Source organism: Trachurus trachurus (assembly GCF_905171665.1).
Source record: "Trachurus trachurus genome assembly, chromosome: 21".
NCBI classification, from domain to species: Eukaryota; Metazoa; Chordata; class Actinopteri; order Carangiformes; family Carangidae; genus Trachurus; species Trachurus trachurus.
The window spans coordinates 2,597,477-2,617,126 of NC_139899.1; the positions used below are offsets into that span (position 1 = coordinate 2,597,477).

Below are 19,650 nucleotides of genomic sequence, written 5' to 3' on the forward strand. Positions count from 1 at the left end.
GTGCGTCTATGACAACAGAGGACGGTATAGGAATCCGTGTAATCACGTAGTACGGGAACAGACACTATGGGCCTGATCTACTAAGGTCCCAGATAAGGGGCGCTAAATTGCGTGCTCCTGGTAAAAATTTGCGTGTTTGGTTAGCGCACGAAAAACAGGTGATCTACTAAGAGTAATCCGCTAAATAACAGTATTTAAATGGGGGTTTTGTGCGTGGTAATGATTTCCACCGTGGACAGAGAGCTGGATGGCCGCATAAAATTTGATCCGATGGATTAATAGAGAGCTCAGGTGGGACACTCAGGCCACACTGACCAGAGGGATCAAAGACGGGGTGAAGACAGAGGTGAACCATTTATGATAGAGACGAGCTATGGACAGCATCTGAATCGTGAGATTACCTGCTTTCTGAGGGTCATTGAATGGTGCTTCTGTGACAACAAGGGACCACGCGGTACAGGATGAGACGCCAGAGTCACGGAAGTGAGATATTCCTCCGCTGGCCTTTAAACACTAGGGCATCATAATTATTGATATCGACTGATATGAAACACTTATATTGTGATACATTTTTCAGCCATTTCAGCCCTAGGATACACCGATGTGGACTCCACAGCACAGATCTCAAAGCCTCAAAGGGACATAAGGCAGTTGGGTTTGGTTGTCACAATCTGCCTCCTCTGCTCCTGCCCCTGCTTCCAGCTTCTGTTTACCCCATCTCCAGAGATCCGCCTCCCGGTACTCACCCACCTGCTGTCCTCACACTTTCCTCCCTGTTCCCATCGTCCTCACACCCGTAGCTGCTGATTATCAGTCTTTCAGTCCCAGAGCTCTCCCCTCTCCCCGCTGCACCTCACTCAGTCACTACTCTTGACTTTATATCCTGGTTCCCTTCCTTTGTTCATTGTTAGTTCATCAGCTCCCCAGCGTTTCCCTGTATAACCTACCTGCTGCTGGTGTTCAGACATTCACAACATTCAGCATACGTTAGGGAAAGATTGTCGCTTGGTTTTATTTTGAAAAATCTGACAGTGACTTCTGGTTTGGGTATGTATCTGCTCTATATACTCATCTTTGGTGCACAGGCTCAGAGACAGAAAATTGCAGCACATCTCAACTCTCTCTCTCTGGACAGCAAAACTGAAGCAAGGAATCTGGGTGTCAAAATCAGACTCAGAAAAATTAATTAATTAATTAATTAATTAATTAATTAATTAATTAAAGTAATGGTTTATTCACTGGACTCTCAAAATCAAGTATTCAGAGGTTACAACTAATTCAAAATGCAGCTGCACGCATTCTCACTGGTACCAACACATCACACCCGTTCTTTGCACTGATTACCTGTTAGTACAAGAATCAATTTAAAAATACTACTCCTGGTTTACAAAGCACTACATGGCCTTGCACCTCAATACATCACAGATATGCTCACCACTTACACCCCAGCAAGAACACTTCGGTCAACAGGCAGTGGCAACTTACTCATTCCTCGCACCAGATCCAAAGAAGGCGAGGCAGCTTTTAGTGTATATGCGCCACGAAAATGGAACACCTTGCCTGACACAGTTAGACATGCCACGTCAGTAGCCATCTTTAAAAACAGATTAAAAACACATCTTTTCTCAACAGCATTCTGCTGAACTGTGTGTGTGTGTATGTGTGTGTGTGTGTGTGTGTGTGCATGTGTCCATATGTGATTGTGTCAGTGTGTAGGTGCTGAAGATGACATGATTGTTTACTTGCACTCTTCTTGTTTTCTATTCGATTTCTAATTGATTTCTATATAACTATACCTGTTGTGAAGCACATTGAGTCTGCCTTGTGCATGAAATGCGCTTTATAAATAAAGTTTAATTGAATTGAATTGAATTGAATTATATACTACATTACCTTTGCTCCAGTCACAATCACTACATAATCACAACATAGTCAGGTGTTTTACAGTATGTGTGTGGTGTGTTTTGAATCGAGTTAGGAAATTCTTCTTCTGCCTTAAAGGTGTACAGAAAAGAAAATAGAATTTGAGCCCACTGTGGGTCCTAACATTAGTGTAATAACTCATCTATTAGACGATGTAGCCCAAACTTTATGCAAAAATCTATTTTCGAGTAAATCTGGGATGAAAGTATAGTATGTTTATTTTTTTTGGATAATGCAGGCGCACGAATGCATCACCCTGCTCACGATTCATCAGCCACTGATATTGGATCTGTCATCCGTCAATCAAACGTCTGAGAGACACACACACACACCGAGCTCGGTTGAATATCCCGCCCGCTCGATAACGACCAATCAAATTCGTTTTCCTTACTTGTGCGGCAACCCGTGGAAACTCGGCGTGACAAACAGGACAAACAGCCATTTCTGAACACCTTTAAGACATGGAGTCATTTTTTTCAGTCAGTACTTGGGTGTACAAAATTGCCATCCATAGTTCCATCTATAAATGTCATCTACCCTACACTATATCCCCCCTCTGAGCAAACAGTCAGATTAGAGAGAGAGTGTATATATGAATGTATACAGCAGTCTATACTCTCTACTTGTGGGTTGATGTGTTTAGGGACACAGTAACTTAAGCTCAAAGTGCTGCAGAGCACAGTGGGAACTATCACCACTACTTTATTAGCGTGTGAAGGGGGGGAGGTTGCGGCCTCTTTGTGCCTTCAGATTTCTGCACAGCCTGACTCGACCCCTGACCAAGTGTGGCTCAGTCAACCCCCGCTGAGCTTCTTGAGCATAAAAGGCTTACAGTTGGTTTTTCTCTTGCTTAAGGAGACTTCAGCAGCTTGACACACTGATAGAAGACACTCACATTTCCCCCCCTTCTCTTTTCCTGTGCTGCTGTTTTGGCTTTGGCTACATGATTGATATGATATTTACATCATCTGTCTTTTGTTTTGTAGGACGTCGGGCCCATCGGACCAGACAGGAACTGGAAGGGCATTGGCATCTCTCTGTTGGTCATCGTGTTGGTGCTCTCACTCATTGGAATGGCCATTGTTCTGCTGTCAAAAGGTGAGGGGGGGGGGCCTTGTCAATCTGCTCCCAAAAATTGATCATCACATTATGGTTTATTCTCTATGTTTTGATATGATTAAAAAGGCATCTTATCAGCTTCACACATAGCCTGAGGGCTTAAAGGGATATTGTGTAACTTCTCCTGTTATCTATTCACGAAAATCGATTATTTGGTTCGAAAGTCTGTTTTTCATTAATCAGTAATCCCCCCCATCAACTCTGAATTAGCCGTTCATATCATTCATATCTCCATGGAGCGGGTAAGCTCGGTGCTGGCTGCCATGTGGTGTCTCCATGTTTTTACGTTCAGTGGCAGCGTGACGGTAGGAAACCACGGAAACTCAGCGGAGACACCGGAGCTGTCGGCTCAGGTCGAGGTGGCGTCTGTGAAAAGTCACCGCGGTAACGCAGTGAGGAGGAATGGAGCGTTACACTGATGCTGCATTCACGTGCAGTTGGGCAGACGGCCGTCGCTAACAAACCAGATGTCATTTTAGTCACAGAAGTCGAGAGAAAGCCGGTAAAACGTGGGTCAGGTAAACAATACGACATCGCCATGACAACATATTGTCACGTGTATTGTTTTGCCTCGTGCTGACGGACCACTTGTTTACATAGAGGCTTGTTTATGCCGTTACGTGCAGCGGCTGTCGTCCGTCTGCCGTCTGCCCAATTTCACGTGAATGCAGCATGAAAAATACGATTGAGTTGCTTGTGATAGAATGCTCATTAAAAGCTATATTTTTTCAAAATCCACATCCACAGGGCGTTTAGAGGGGTGCAGAATACAAGTATAGCTTTTCCATAAAAAAAAAAATTTAGTCTGAATTAACTAATCTAAAACATTTTGACGGGTTCGACAATGACTTCCTGTTTACCTTGTATACCAGCCAGTAGCCAGCATTGGGGGTCACTTCTCCGCTGTGTTGCTAACCCTCCTCCCGGTCGTGTGCATTTGTTTTCAACAATATATATAATCAATCATTGGATCGATATAGTACATGTTACGACGTGTGTATTAATGTAGTCAAAGCTGTTTAATGAAGGTAAAAATGAAACATGAGGTAAATATGCTGCATAGTTCTTCTCCTTTGTGCTCCTCTGATACTGCCTGGAACTGCTCACAAACAAACCTACATATCCTTTACCTCACAGCTCACTCAAATACATTTTGAAAGCACTGTGCTGTAGAAAAATTGTAATAAAATAAATATAGCTCATTTCAGGTACATTGAGAGCAAATCCTTAAATGTTGGATGGTGGGCAGAGATTGGCATGGCTGAGAGTAGTGACTGCTTTGTTGTGACATCACAGTCACAGGAAGTCCTGACAGCTGGTTTTAAGACTCTTCCTGAATACAGGCTGTATTTTTCTGTGGACTGAGGCTTTGATTCTTTAACAGTATAGAACCTAGAGCTGCCTCAATATCAAAGACGACATGGGCAAGAGACCTTTTACATGATATAAGAATACATTATGGTTCTCCAGGGTGCATGGTGTTTGGAGTCTTGTCTGTAGAGATTAATTTTATATATCATGTCAACTGAAGATGCCTCTTCTACTTCAGAGGCTTTTCAAAACACCACAGACTTGTGCTCATGTTTTCCAAGTGGATCAATTATGTTTCTCGCTTCCTTATCAGATCTACATGCACATGCACACTGTAAGATCCCTTATCGCTGCCTGACATGTGGGTATATTTATCTTGGTAAATGCATGAAAAGCACCACCAGCACAAAACTCTGTCAACCAGCCGCTGCCAGTGACACGTCCAGGCCTCGTGGGCTGAACAGTGTTTGTGAAACAATTTAACTTGATGGATTTCTTCAATTGTTTTTCCTGTATAAATTATCCAGTTGGTTCTGCCTAAATAAACATTTTTATTAATTCACTGCAACAATGAGTGACTGTATTGCACACAGTGGGTAGTCATAGAGAGTGGCGAAAGTGACTAAAACCATGTTGTGTTTATTGAGACAATGTGACGAGGAGGTGATAATAAGTGGAACAGGTACGACACAACATAAAGGCAGCTTTGTCCAGGTGCATTTGAAATATTTCTCCTTTATCTCTCCAACAGAACCTCATCCATCCTGTGTGTTTGTATGTATATGGTCAGAATGTCTGATCAACACTCAGAGGTTTTATGCTGCATTCACATGAAATCCGGCAGACAGGAGTCGGCAAACGGACTACAGACACGGAACGGAACGTGAAAAACAAACAGAAGGTCCGACAGAACAGCAAGACGGCAAAACAATACCCACTTGACAATATGTTGCTATGGTGATGGCGTAATTCCGTGGCGGTGGACAGCAAAAGTTGAAATATTTTAACGTTGGACGGCAACATTCTTTGCCGGCCTCCCCCAAGTTTTGTTGTCATTCTCTGGTCCACTGACATGACATCCGGTGCGCTGTCTGCTGTCTGCCGTCTGCCGGACTCCATGTGAATGCAGCATTAATTCATCCTGTGACTTTTAATCATTATTTGTAGCTGAAGTGTAAAATTTAAAGGGGAACTACGTATGAAAGTCCAGTCGCTTTTCCTCTATTTTGCTCACCCTCCTCCCGTGTGCATTTGTGTTCAACAAAGCCAGCGTGGAACTTATACATAATATACGTGTTACGATGTGTATATTTGTGAAGTCTTATCTGTCATAAATAAGAGGTTGCGGGGCACGTTTGTGTCACGGTGCCGCGGGGACGAGAGCTGGAACCCCGGGTCAGAGGCTCTGATCTTAAAAGGTTGGTTTTCTGCCAAGAGACGCTAGGTGAAAGACACAGAGCCTCCATTCTCCCTGTAACAAGATACAAGTCATTTTTTTAACCTTCACAATTACTCTGAAGTTGTTTAATTAAGGTAAAAATGTAGCAGAGTTAAAGGTACATTGTGTAGGAATTACTCCCATCATAGCGTTGTACAGTATATCTCAAGCAACTCAATCGTATTTTTCATGCTGCATTCACGTGAAATTGGGCAGACGGCAGGCAGACGGCAGACAGACGACAGCCGCTGCACGTGACAATATGTTGTCATGGCGATGTGGTATTGTTTACCTGACCCACGTTTTACCGGCTTTCTCTGGACTTCTCTGACATCTGGTTTGTTAGCGACGGCCGTCTGCCTGACTGCACGTGAATGCAGCATCAGTGTAACGCTCCGTTCCTACTCACTGCGTTACCACGGTGACTTTTCACAGACGCCACCTCCACCTGAGCCGACAGCTCCGGTGTCTCCGCTGAGTTTCCGTGGTTTCCTATCGTCACGCTGCCACTGAACGTAAAAACATGGAGACACCACATGGCAGCCAGCACCGAGCTTACCCGCTCCATGTAGATATGAATGATATGAACGGATAATTCAGAGCTGAAAGGAACACTTCACTTTGTTGATGGGGGGGATTACTGATTAATGAAAAACAGACTTTTGAACAAAATAATCGATTTTTCATGAATAGATAACAGGAGAAGTTACACAATGTCCCTTTAAGGTGGAAATCCTGCATACAGTAGTTCCTCTTTAACACATTTTGTATTATTTAACAGCTGATTGCTTGTTGTATTTTTATCTTTCCCCAGATGACAGTGGGAAACCCTTTGGTTCACAGTTGACCGTGGATGACCTCTTTCAAAGAGAGTTCCAAATACATGACCCCGATGCAAAGTGGATTAATGGTGAGTGTATCAAATAGCCTCAAAAAGGTTTGGGAATGATGAGGTCGGGGCAAAAAGAATGATGGTTAAAACAGAGTATGATATGATATGATATGTTATGATATGATATGATATAGTATATATAGTCGCAGAAGCCACTGTTACATTTCATTTTCACTGAAAATAATCTAAAAAATATTGATGTGATTTTTGTGGGGGTGTTTACCAAACAAACATGTTCCTTTACATGAGAGGGTTATGATGTGTGGCTGGGGTGTCTCTACAGCCAGACACTGACTCACTTCTGATATGTTGAGACACATTTTTACCTTTATCAGATAAATTAAGAAACAAACAAGCTAATCAATCCACATTTCCCAGTACAGCATCTTCAACTTCACCGTGACTTACAGTATTCTCTGCCCCCCTTTCCTTATCGGGTGTCATTTAATGTTTTTGGCAGTTTAGATATTCCAAAAGAAAAGGTGATTGGAAAGTCAGGCTGGGTGATGAATTCATGTGAAATCATCTAGATTTTGAGTTTTCACTTTGCTTCTTACTCATGAGGAGAACTGCTCATGAGTTCAACAGTGTCTGAATGTACAAACTCAGACCAACTTTCTCATGGACATCAAAAGCTCTCCGAGTCCAGACAGAATAAACTTTACCCTGGAAATCTTCAACAAATGAAAGACTGAAACTTAAACAGGGAGAGTAAAAAATAGATGTGAAAGAATCAAAGGAGGGCTGGCGAGTTGTTTATTTTGAATGCACTTTATCAAACTTTGAGCTTTTTGATGAAAACTTAATTCCTGTAAGTTCTGCAGGATCACAGAGAAACTTCAAACATTCTCCAGAGTTTAAGACCAAGTCTGTAGTTAAGTCTTTACATGCATAGTCTCCAGCTGCACCAGTTATCATCCAACTGGCTTTTTTTGCATGCGTTTTAACAAATCATAATCGTATTGGGTGATGCTGAACCCAGGATACATTGTGGTGAAGTCGTGTTGGGGGATGGCTTGTTTTGGTGGAGGATTTTCACTCAGGGAGGCCGATGGAAAGGCTGATTACCTGCAACGAGAAAGCAACAAGCAGCCAACTCATACATTGTTCAGGTATCGATCAAAACCTCCCGAAGGTTATTGTTGTTTCCTGTAGTGAAGGATATTTTGAAAGTGGTTCAAGGCAGGGGAAAAGGAAAAAGGAAGAGAATGCCTCCTGCAACACGAGTCAGCGAGTCAGACTAAATACATAAACCTGACAGTAGATTAATCCACCTGAACCAAATGTGTCCTGCGATGTGATCTGGAGTTCAAACTACCGGTAATCTTTGTATGGACTTCCTTTGGACACCCTTGTCACCCTTGACCTCTGTTAACAGTCTACAGCTGGTTAATGGCACAATATGAATAAAGTTTTAAAGAGGAACTATGCAAGTCTGATCCTTTTTCCTCTGTGTTGCTAACCCTCCACCTCGCCATGTGCATTTGTTTACAACAAAGCAGGCGAAAAATAAATACATGGAGCTGTGGATAAGGTTATACAACATATACAATGTTACGACGTGTAGTCTTAACTGTCATAAACAAAAGATTGCTGGTTACGGAGCGTGTGTGTCGCGGTGTGCAGAGACAAGAGCTGGGACACGGGGGCGGCGACCAGGTACTACACTGATGTTGCAAGGTTGGTTTTCAGCCCAGCCCTCAAAGTGCAGGAAAAACGCAGTTTTTCTTTGGACCTAACCAACTGCTGATCGGCGGGCGCTAACCCTGGGCGGAGGGATACATGAGTGGGTTAGGTCCAAATAAAAACAGTGTTTTTCCTGCACTTTGAAGGGCTGGAAAAATTATATTATAGCGAACAATGGAACCGTGTATTTTTTTTCAGGTAAAACCTCTTTTAGGCCGTGAAAATAGGCCGTTTCTTTGGGTCTGTTCACAACATGTATGTTGTAAATCTATGGGCAGGACTATGGGCTGGCGTTGCTAACGGGAGGAGTGCAGAGAGTCTTCTACTGCAATTAAAGTACTTAGGGGCTATTTGTAGATCATACAACCCCACTTTAAAAAAATGATACTATCCCTTTAAGGTATAATTATATAATTATTATATTAAGGTATAAATGTAGCATAGCCACGGGAAAAATCCTGCTTTGTTCCTCTTTAAGCTGTTGTAAACTGCTCAGAATGTTAACTGTAGGGCACAGTAGAGACTGATGAATGATGGCTGTAGCAAATGATGGATCAAGATGAGATATTTTATTGGACCAGCTGGTTGTTGGATCCAAGTCAGGGTTGAACAAAGTTGGTAGAATCTATCAGCTGGCGATCAGAGGAATGTCTGTGTAAAGTATCATGGCAGTCCATCACACAGTTGGTGAGATATTTCAGTCTGAATCGACCGGCCAGTTGTCTGAACTGACCCTGGATCATCTCAGAACGGAGGTCATATTGAACTTTTGTCTTTTTCTACCTGTAATATGACTTCTGGGAAAACTATGAGTAAATTTTGGTTATGAATAAATGTTCTATAGAAATTGCTCTGTAGTATTCTTCCATCCCATTTCTCATTTTGACATTTGCAGTTATTCTGGTTATCTGAACAAGTTAAGCCCATTTTACCCAGCTGTTACTAATTACTATGCAAACTGTGTGTGTGTGTGTGTGTGTGTGTGTGTGTGTATCGAAGCTTTCAGCACTGCACGTTTCCACGAGCCTGATGAAGAGCTGAGCGAAGGCGGATGCTGCAGTCAGTGTTAATTAAATTAAATGAAATTAGATTATTGATTATGTTTTTGCAGGTTTAGTGTGTGGTCTGAATACCACAGTTGGCTGTGGTGAGTTAATCTCAGAGTTTATTACAGCATCAGTCTTTGACTGTTCAAATGATGTCAACTACTGAGGCTGCGCTCCAACAAAAACCAGCAGCAGACCAGGGGCCTCATTTATCATTGCGGATACACGTTTTTTTACACGCTCTTTCCCCCGTTTTGTGTGTACGCACTTTTCTCCACCAAATTTGGGATCTATCAAGCCAAAACCTGACGGGAAAAAGTGCGAACATTTACACCCATTTTGACCCTGGCGTACCGTGATTTACACCTTTTTTGAGGAACAGGAGGAATTAGCGACACCGTTGCTGAGTCAGAGAACTGCAGTGTGAGAGGGAGACAGAGCGCGGAGTAGCCTACATTTAGAAGAGCAAAGTAGGATTTTTTAAAGTAAGTAAGCTAGTGGTAGTGGTGGACCACTGCTGCTGGCAATCCAACCCGCTCTATAATAACACTAGGCTATACGTTAATTGATGAACAGTGCAGATTGAGGATTTTGCTTTTTTGATACACAGTCTGGTGTGACGTCTGACAAGGATCAAACCCGCCAAGTTTAAAAACACATCGGCAGCAGCGCACACTGATCTGCAGCTACTGAGACTGTTTTTATTCTGTCACCTGAGTTAACGAGGTGCACGTGAGTTTGGAGCTGACGAGAGAATAAAGAGTGACAACTATAAGGACTCAGCTGTAATGGAAAATGACCTGAACCGAGTCCAGTAGAGCTGTAACTGTGTAGTGGAAAAAGGCCTGCAAAGTAATGGTAGGTAGCCTAACTATCGTGGAAATCCTGCTTTACATTGTTTTAACATCTAGGTTAAGAAAAAAAAAAGATTTTCTGGGCTAAAGGGGCAGATTACATAAGATTATTATTCTTTCTGCTCCCTTTTGTTGAGATTTGGGAGGTTTTTGTTTTTATTGTAGCTTATTAAAATGCAAGATCATTTTTCTGACTGATTTATTGCCCGATGTCGCCGTGTATCTCACTTTCGGAGAAGTTCTGCTCCTTCCCCCGCCCTCCGCCCGCCTCGTTGTCACTTTGTAGCCTCTCCACAGAGCGCACATGGCTACTTAATATGCACGTGCAGACCATATATGGTTGTGTCTAGGCGTTCCGGGGGCGGAGTAAGAGGTGTGTTCACGTGTGCACCATTCTTGGGTCCGGTGTGATTTATCAAAGAGAAATTGCGGAGAGTTGTGCACGCACAGTTTGATAGATCTGAAAAAGGTGTAAATATTTTGGGTGTACGCCATTTTCGTCTTTTCGCCTTACGCATAAATTTAGTAGCAGTTTTACACCCTCTTTGATAAATGAGGCCCCAGACATTTGGGGCTCAAGTGTGTTGCTTAAAAGGACAATTCCAGGCTAATTCAACCTGGGGCTCTAGTTTCCTAATATTTTAGGTCTAAATGATGGATTCTCTCTCTGTCTCACGAGAGTCGTTGACGCGCTCAGTATGTTTACAGGCAGAATAAACAATATTCAGACTTACTATACTGTACCACTAGACGTTGTGCCTCTTTGTTGATAAAACAAATGGGTGAGCTTCAGACGACAACATAGTTAGCCGTCAACTTGATTCTCACGAGAGACTTTGCGAGTTCGCGCAAGTCTTTGTGAGACTTTGTATTAGCTCTCCGGTTGCAAACATGTTGGCTTGCTTGAAGTAAACAAACCCCTGAGTATGTCTGAATAGCCATCTGACGCTGTCTGTGGGGGAAAAAAGTGGTTTTGAGGGATGTAAACAGCCTCAATAGCGGGAATGTTGTCAGCTCCCATTCATCGCTGCCATGGCGATGCGGGGACAGACACAACTACTGAAAAACAGGAGACATTAAAAATAAAATCTTCAAATTCATTCTTTTAGACCTAAAATATTAAAGCAGAAGTAAGCGATCCGGTCGTTTTGGCTAATGCTGCGTTCCAGGTAGGCTTTTGAAACCGTAAATTACAGCTTCAAGTCACAACTTACGACTTTGTAGCGTTCCAGGCAACCCACTCGTGTTTTTCCGACCTGTTTTACCTGTGAAAGTCACTATAACGGCCACTCGTAACTTCCGACCCGTGAACTCGTACCAGATCGAACTGGTACGACTTCACAGGTCGGAAAAACACGAGTTACGGGCTGCCTTGAACGCACCATAACAGTCCTCGTCCCTACGTCACCACATTCAGGCGCATCCCTTGGCTGCACACACAGCCCTGCATGCCGTTCTCTCTCCTCATTGGATAAAACTTGTAGGATACGAGAAAAGTTTTCTCCTCAGCTCAGAGCAGAGCAGAGTGACTGACAGACCCGTGTTTCGGTCCAAACACTCTATGTAAGTGATTGCTGTCGGAAGATAGAACTATTTAAGACTTATATTAACACAAAAATATCGCTTACTTCTGCTTTAAGAAATTAGAGCCCCAGGTTGAATTTGCCCAGAATTGTCCTTTAATGGTCTTTTGTGCTTACTTCTAATAACTGATCAGGTTCCACATGAAATGATTACGTATCATATGGATTTAATATATAATGCCAGGATACACAATGTTGTTGGTCAATAAGAGAACAATGATTTAAGTGAATTCTTGCCTATACAGTATATAACAACATAATTTAGTTGTATTTCCCATTTGAATGCTGTGTTGCAAAGAACACTATAATGAATATGCTCCCATGTTCAGCAGTTATCTCTAGGATGCTCTGAGAGTTTGGGACAACATCTCATTTGTTTTTTCTTTCAGTTTTGTTTGTTTTTTCACTCCCAAGACTTTTCCCACTGATAAATGCCATAAATAACACATCAAATCTCACTTTTTCTTTATCACTGAACAGTCCTTTACTTTGGGAGTCCTGGTGGACGGTTCCACTCTGTCTGTTCTGCAGTGTTGTTGCCGTCAAGCTGTCTGAGTCCTCCCTCCTCCTGCTGAGGTTGGCTCCTCTCAGTCACGCTCAGCCTCGTCGTCCTCTCTCCTCTCTCGCTCCCCTGCCTCGCTCGCTCGTCCCAGAAGTAAAAGTCCTTGCACGACATACAGTATTCCCTTTGTCTTTCCGTGAAATGATTTTCTCAAACGGGATTGGATTCATCCAAAAATACATCTCCTTTCTTGTTAAGTTGTTCTGAAGTGAAATAAATAAACGTGAAAACTTACAGAACAGAGTTGTGACTATTTAAGAGAACCACAAATAGTGGGAACATACTGTACACTGGACTTTTTATATATAGTATATACTGTATAAGACCAACGCATTTCACATGTGGCTTCTTCAGGCTCATACTGATACTGATCGAGGTTTTTAAAGGAAACGGTACTCGGTCAATTTACGTAAATAATTGAACAAGGAGAAAAGAATTTAACAATCAAATATCAGTGGCTGAGGAGTAGCCGACCATTATATCATATGAAATGGATTAATCACATATATTCAAGTGCTTTCAACAACTTCAACAAAGCTGCAGGGAAGGGAAAAGAAAGGAAAGAAAGATGGAGGCAGGGAACAGATCAGGTCAATTGGGTCAAAAAGGAAGGAAGAAGTAAGGGCGAAGGGAACGAAGGACGGAAGGAAGGAAAAGGGATGGGAAAAAAGGAAGGAAGTACAGAATTTGGGGTTTTCATTAAAAGTAAGACATAATCATTACAGGACATGAACTATTTCAGTCTGTGTCTAATGAATCTATATAATAAATGAGTTCCACTATTTGATTAGAACTGCAACAGCAAGAAGCTCTGATAAACCCAATAAACACTACCTGCAGCACCATTAGCAAATAGTCAACGTGAGTACTTAACAGCTAAAGAGCCAGAGTACCGTGGAAGTTGGAATATATAATTGTACGAATTTGACAAGTTATTTTTGACAAGTTATTTTTTCCAAAGCATGTGCTAAACAAGTGCCAAGTTTGTCTGAAGCACATTTGAACATATATTGGTGCTATTTGTCACAACTTCATAGCATAACAATCTATCAGGGCCTTGTGCTCCAAAGTCGTCATTTAGTCAACATTTCGGTCTATTGACCTTCATCAGGACCACTGCGTCGTGATGAAGGTCAATAGACTGAAACGTTGACTAAATGACTAAATAAAAGAGCTTCAAGTGAGTGCGGGAGCAAGTGTTGATTTTATATGTTGAACTTGACTGGGGATCTGCTCCCAGCACCACCCAAAGGAGAATGTGCATGCTGATTAAGCCTTGACACAATTAAAGTCAATCAATGTTCTAAACTCCAAAAATTATCTGTGGTGACATTCTGCAGCTTTACATGTACACGTCTTTCACCGGTTTGTAACACGGTAACATTTTCTCTGGAGGAGTTGTTCTGACTAAACTCAAGCTAAGATAAACCTAACCATGGAGCAACAGAGGATATTATTCTTCCCCATCACAAGTTAACAGATCAGGATAAAATTCCAATTTACCGGTATATCCTCAAAAGTCTCTGTCTCTGTCTATGTATCAATGTCAACAAAAAGAAACATCAGCAGATTTTTCTGATACCACTTTGTCAAACTTTTCTTCACACCACAATATTAAGCTCAAGGACTAGAGATGTGTAATTTATCAGTTGGATACCAGTGTCAACACTGGCGAACCGTGGGGATTTCTTTTAATTATTGCCCTAACAAAGCAGTGGCAAGTCACTGAGTAGCTCCGACACTTTTAATCACAGCTGAGATTACACGTCACCTTTATCCTCAGAGCATTTTTTGATGAAACTGTTGTCAACTCAGGAGGACAGCTGCCCAATTTTCCAATTATTTTTGCTGTAAAATGTTTTATATAACCACTGATTTGATACATGTGCAGCATATAAAATATGCACTAAGGACCGGTGGCTTGTTTTGGGGTTTCTAGATGACAAAAGCCCTTCTGAGGATTTCTTCGTCTGATGAATACAAGCGATCCATCTGTCTTTCATATTTATTTTCCTGTCATTATACTTAGAAGTGTTTTGAGTGTTTGCTGGTGTGTCAGCCTCTTCCCTGAGATTGATGCCTCAGAGCTTATTCATTGACATTTACATGAGATGGGGACCTCCCAATGATTTGGACCTGTCAGCTGCTTTAATAGAAACCAGGCCTCTCCGGACTCTAGGGCTGGTCTGGGATCAGACTGGAGTTATTGCAGACACCTCCTGACAGCGTCTTCACTCTTAAAAGTTGAAGCTTAATCTCACTGTGCCGATCACCCAGATCGTCCTAAATGAGTCTTTGTTGTTGCTGTTTTCTTCTCTCCTGTCAGACATATTGTCCCCTGAGGGGAAGCTTAATGTTGGACCTGTTTAACCCCTCGCAGGGATCTAAGAGTGAGGCTGTCAGCCCCGGCTGTTGTTTTCTTAAGAGGGACAAGTGATTGCAAGAGGGTGGTGTAAGATGTCTAGTGCATATTAAATATTAAATGTAGGCTTCATCATCAGATGTTTGGCTTGTGTCACCTTCATTAATTATTGTTTTGATTTGTAGTACATTTAAAGATACCCAGGGAAGGTTGCTTTTGGTTATAAAAGAGTCTCATAGTAATGTGGATGAATCATTACCCACACTTGTTAATGTGTCCATTTGCGATAAATATATTGTTTTATCTTTATAGTTATTTTTTTGATATTATTATTTAGTGGTCGACTTGCCCAGCATTTCCGTAGAGAGACAGAGCGTTTTACTGCAACCGACTATGCGCATGCACCGACAGAGACTAGCAGAGCAGTTTGACAGAAGACCGAGATGGAGAGAAAAAGAAAACAGTGTGAGAAGCTTCTTGGTGTCACTAACCTCAGTGGTCCTGGTGCTCCACGTCTGTCTCTGACCGAGACTCAGTTCTCCTCCTCTGCCCCGACTCTCCTCTCACCTACACTTGAGCACCCGTCCTGGGCTATAAAGTCAGCCTGCTCTGGTGCTCCACTGTCCCGCTGGAGGCTGTTCTTAAAGGATAATTACCGTTTCTTTACATTCTGGACCTTATTTCTAGCATACAATGTGATCATTTATTCACCCAGATAACTTTGGTGTCATTACAAGTCGTTCCGACGAAATTAGATCCAGCCGAGAGCCGCGTATATCTGTATAATGTGAGTCTATAGGGCAGCAGAATGTAGCCTCTAAATAATACGTTATCTGCTGCGAAACTCGTTCATTTCACCAATATTTTATGATATGCTAGTGCTACTCCCCTCTGAGTCCGGGGTTAGCTGTTATCAACATCCGGGGTCTGTATGTTGACCTACTGACCTCTGACCTGGATGATGTCATCTCTGAGCGCTGGGCGGCTCATTCTGATAATAATAAGTTATCTCGGTGAGCAAATGATCGTATTCTATGCTAGAAGTATGGTCCAGATTGTAAAAAAACGGTAATTATCCTTTAAGGATTTTAAATACATTTCCAAAGTAATTTGTCTAAAACTGCTCACAAAAAGGTTAGTATGGAGCCCTGACACACGAGCCAGATAATTGTCTTCACGACAATACGCTATAGCTCATGGGAAATGCAGTCTTCATTCCGGCACAACATGAAAGTTCGTCGGAGGGGCTTTAATTAACCTGCAATAGTTGCATGTAGATAAAAGATACTGTATAGCTGATGCTTACAACACGGGCACACACACACTTTAACCAGCTGTTTATCACTGACGTCTGACCTCCAGACAGTGTGGACAGAGACTGTCTTTTGTCAAGGGACGGCGTCACCAGATGACATACCTTGGAGAAAAGCATTATAGTCCATAAACAATGATGTCATCCATCCATATTCTGCTTATCCATGTCTGGAGCAGAAAGTAGAAGTCCAGTGATGGAGTATATACTGTAAGTCCACATCAGGTGGAGGTTGTGGTGAACGGATGATTGGATGTGTTACAGGAGTGGTGTCCAATCCCTGTGTGAAATAGCAGTTAGTGCTTAGTCTATTGTCTTTTCTTAAATTTTACCAGGTAGGGGCGCCGTATGGCTCAGTGGGTTGAACAGGCGCCCATATGCAGAGGCTACAGTCAGCCCCGGTTCGAATCCTGACTCTGGTGGCCCTTTGCTGCATGTCATTCCCCCTCTCTCTGCCTCCACATTTCCCATCTCTCTCAACTATCAATTTAAAATATACTTTAAAAAAACAGGAAAGCAAGAAAATGAATTAAGGTCAAAACACCCACATACATGAGCAAGTTTACTACATAGCTATTTGCTGACCTAGTATAACACCGAACATACAGAATCAACAACAAAACATATTCAAAGAAAGATTTAAAACTTCAAGGTTCAGTACTTTGCTGTTGTTTGCTCTGCTCCTTCACTACTATGACGGTGACAGCCTTGTGAGCTGCCACTGTAGGCATACTGTACCACTATTTCAGCAGACGCTCATGGGTTGTAGCAGAGGGTTTGGAATAAACAACCTACTGTAAACGGTTGTTTAGGTTGGAGGTCAGTGAATGTCAGGGTGATATTATGGTGCGTTCCAGGCAGGCTTTTGAACCCGTAAGTCACGACTTCAAGTCACGACTTACGACTTTGTAGCATTCCAGGCAAGTTTTAACTACACTTATGCTTCCGGTATTCTGTTATGCTTTTGTATGTTTCAAATGTCTTGTCTTCTGTCCTTATACGGTTTGTGTTTCATCTCGGCTATATTTTAAATGAGGTTACTCCTCAATATATCTCCAAGTTTAAATAAAGGTTATGAAATGAAATGAAATGAAATGAAGTTACACCAAACTGTCTGAACGCAATGTATTTTGGTAGGAAGAAACGTGGCGAACCGTAGGGAGTTTGTGCTTCATCATTTCAATCGCCAAAGGTGCTCATGGCTCATTTGAGTGAAACAGTGAAAACTGTTATACCTCTTATCTTAAATTATTAGTATTTTTTGAAACATATTTTGTATTAATGCACTGAAAACTAGCTAATGCTACAGTAGAGATAACGTTAGAGCAATACCTTGCTATAATAATTTAGTTTAGCGGGCTGTGTGATGTCAGAGGTCGGAACTGGGAGTCCATTGATCTGGTACAAGTTCACCGGTGGGAAGTTACGCGTTTGACTCCCGTTCCAGTGCACTTTCACGGGTAACAGGTCGGAAAAATACGAGTTACGGGTTGCCTGGAACGCACCATTATCCACAGTGGACACAAAGCTTCCATCAGAACTGTCTGTGCCAGTGAAGGAGTTGTGTTCCCCTGTTGCCAGCTGTGGAGGGTGGTGTTTTATGCTATTTCAATAACCTAAAATAAGTGTTTCAGTTCTGTCACTTTATAGATATATATTTTTTCACCCTGCAAATCACATAATCAAGGCACAGCAGTCATAATATCACATAACCACAATGGCATATAGCTGACGTTGCCATGCCAACACTGACAACTCTTACAGCAGTTCAGACTGTGTAAGGGATACCGTGACTGTGATCTTTTGTCAACGATAAAAAACTAAAACTACTTCTTTTCCCACATCCTGTCATCCTGCCACAGTCAGCTGGTTTGTCTTTGAAGATTCAACTCAAAGCAGCGCATTGATTCTGTCTCTCTCCGTCCTATAGGTGAAGAAATCATCTTTCAGAGCTGGGACGGAGATGTTCTAAACATTTCCATACACAACAATGAAACGGACCTGCTGCTGAAAAACACCACATTCGTAAGTGGGAAGATGGATTGAACAGTTTCTTCACATTGTGATAAGTGGAACAACAACATGACAATAATCCTTTGTACATAAAAGTTTCATCCAGCTCTTGTTCTTCCCACAGGCGACTTTTAAGGCATCAAAGTTTGCAGTTTCTCCAGATCTGAACTTTGTTCTTCTGGGATACGATGTCAAACAGGTGAGAACCTTTTAATATTCTGTTTGCATGTGTTCTGACACTGGTGTTTGGCTCGGGGCTGCTGACAGTTCATGAACTGAAATGGAGATGTGCCTAACATGGAAATACCTCCCAGTTCTGAATCAATGAAAAAACCTGACGTGTTTCATTTGTGAGAATAAAACAAGTAAAAAAGCAAGCACATACTGTTATTGAACTTTCCTTTCCAACTACTATCTACTTTTATGAAAAACCTTTTTTGAACTCTTCATATTATCTTTATAGCAGTGTTGGAGATGTGCAAGTTTTTGTTTGCATTAAGCCCACTTAGGTTCAGGATCTGTGGATAAAAGTGATATATTTACAAGGTACACTGGGTTTTAAATTAAATGGTTTGTTTTGTTTAGCTTCAAACAAAATGTATTTAATCATTTTAAAAGTTTTAATCAATGGACTGGTTTAAGGGGAGACACTACAGGTGAATAGGGTAAAACATTTGAAATAACAGATATCACCATGAAACTTCCCAAGTTTATCACTTACATTAAGACAAATATTTTTTATATTACAAGTTATGTCAAATTTTATGTTTAAAAATGTAAATGAGGCAATATCTGATGAAATATGCACTAATTTGCATACATTTCCAGAACCAAAATCTGAACAATGGATAAAGCCCCTTTCAAAATTATTGTTTTATTTTGTTGACATATTAGAGTCAGAAGTTTTTACAGAGGGGATTTTGGATATCTCTTGTTATCACTCTGTAAATGAGAAAGTGCTGTCACCAGCCCTAAAAAAAATCCAATTTTGCCATGTTGTTAGGAATAAAATAGGCTTTGAATGATATATCAACAATCCCCTCTGTAAAAACCTTCAGAATATAGACAGGAATAAAACTGGAAGGTTTGGTGCCTCTAAGTGCTGCTGAAGTGGAGATTTCAGTTTCAGAGTCTGAGGAAAAACTCATTTTGAGAAAACAGCCTTTAAAGACTTGTACTGTAAAATTCCATAGATTGTTAATGTAAATCATCATTTTCCGATTGGTTGCTGATACGGAAGAAATTACAATTTTTGGAGCCTACATCATTGTTCAGGAGAGAGAGAGCTTTACAATGATACCTGACATGACATGGGTCAGACAACACACAGCACTGTATGTCACAGTAGCTGTTAACTTTTGGTGAATTTAGGAAAAATCTACTGATGAAAGAGACAAAATGAAGTAAAATAAAAACACCTTAATGTGGATTTTCTACCATTTCGTGGTGTTAAGGAAGAAAAATAGCCCAAAATCTCAAAATTGATCAGTGCATGAAAAAACAGTGTTTTTGCTTGTAGTGTCTCGCCAATCGTTAACCTCTGACGTGA

At 41.6% G+C, this 19,650-nt stretch overlaps 1 protein-coding gene across 1 annotated transcript in view; it reads left to right on the forward strand.

Annotated features, from left to right (window-relative positions):
• LOC311004741 (inactive dipeptidyl peptidase 10-like) overlaps window positions 1–19,650 on the forward strand; it is a gene marked incomplete at both ends in the record, with an annotated part of 174,006 nt that overhangs the window by 107,133 nt on the left and 47,223 nt on the right. Inside the window, 4 exons of the mRNA XM_083996910.1 lie at window positions 2,910–3,021; window positions 6,606–6,701; window positions 18,019–18,113; window positions 18,226–18,300. Coding sequence (XP_083853036.1) covers window positions 2,910–3,021; window positions 6,606–6,701; window positions 18,019–18,113; window positions 18,226–18,300 — 378 coding nt within the window. The remainder of the gene's footprint in view (window positions 1–2,909; window positions 3,022–6,605; window positions 6,702–18,018; window positions 18,114–18,225; window positions 18,301–19,650) is intronic.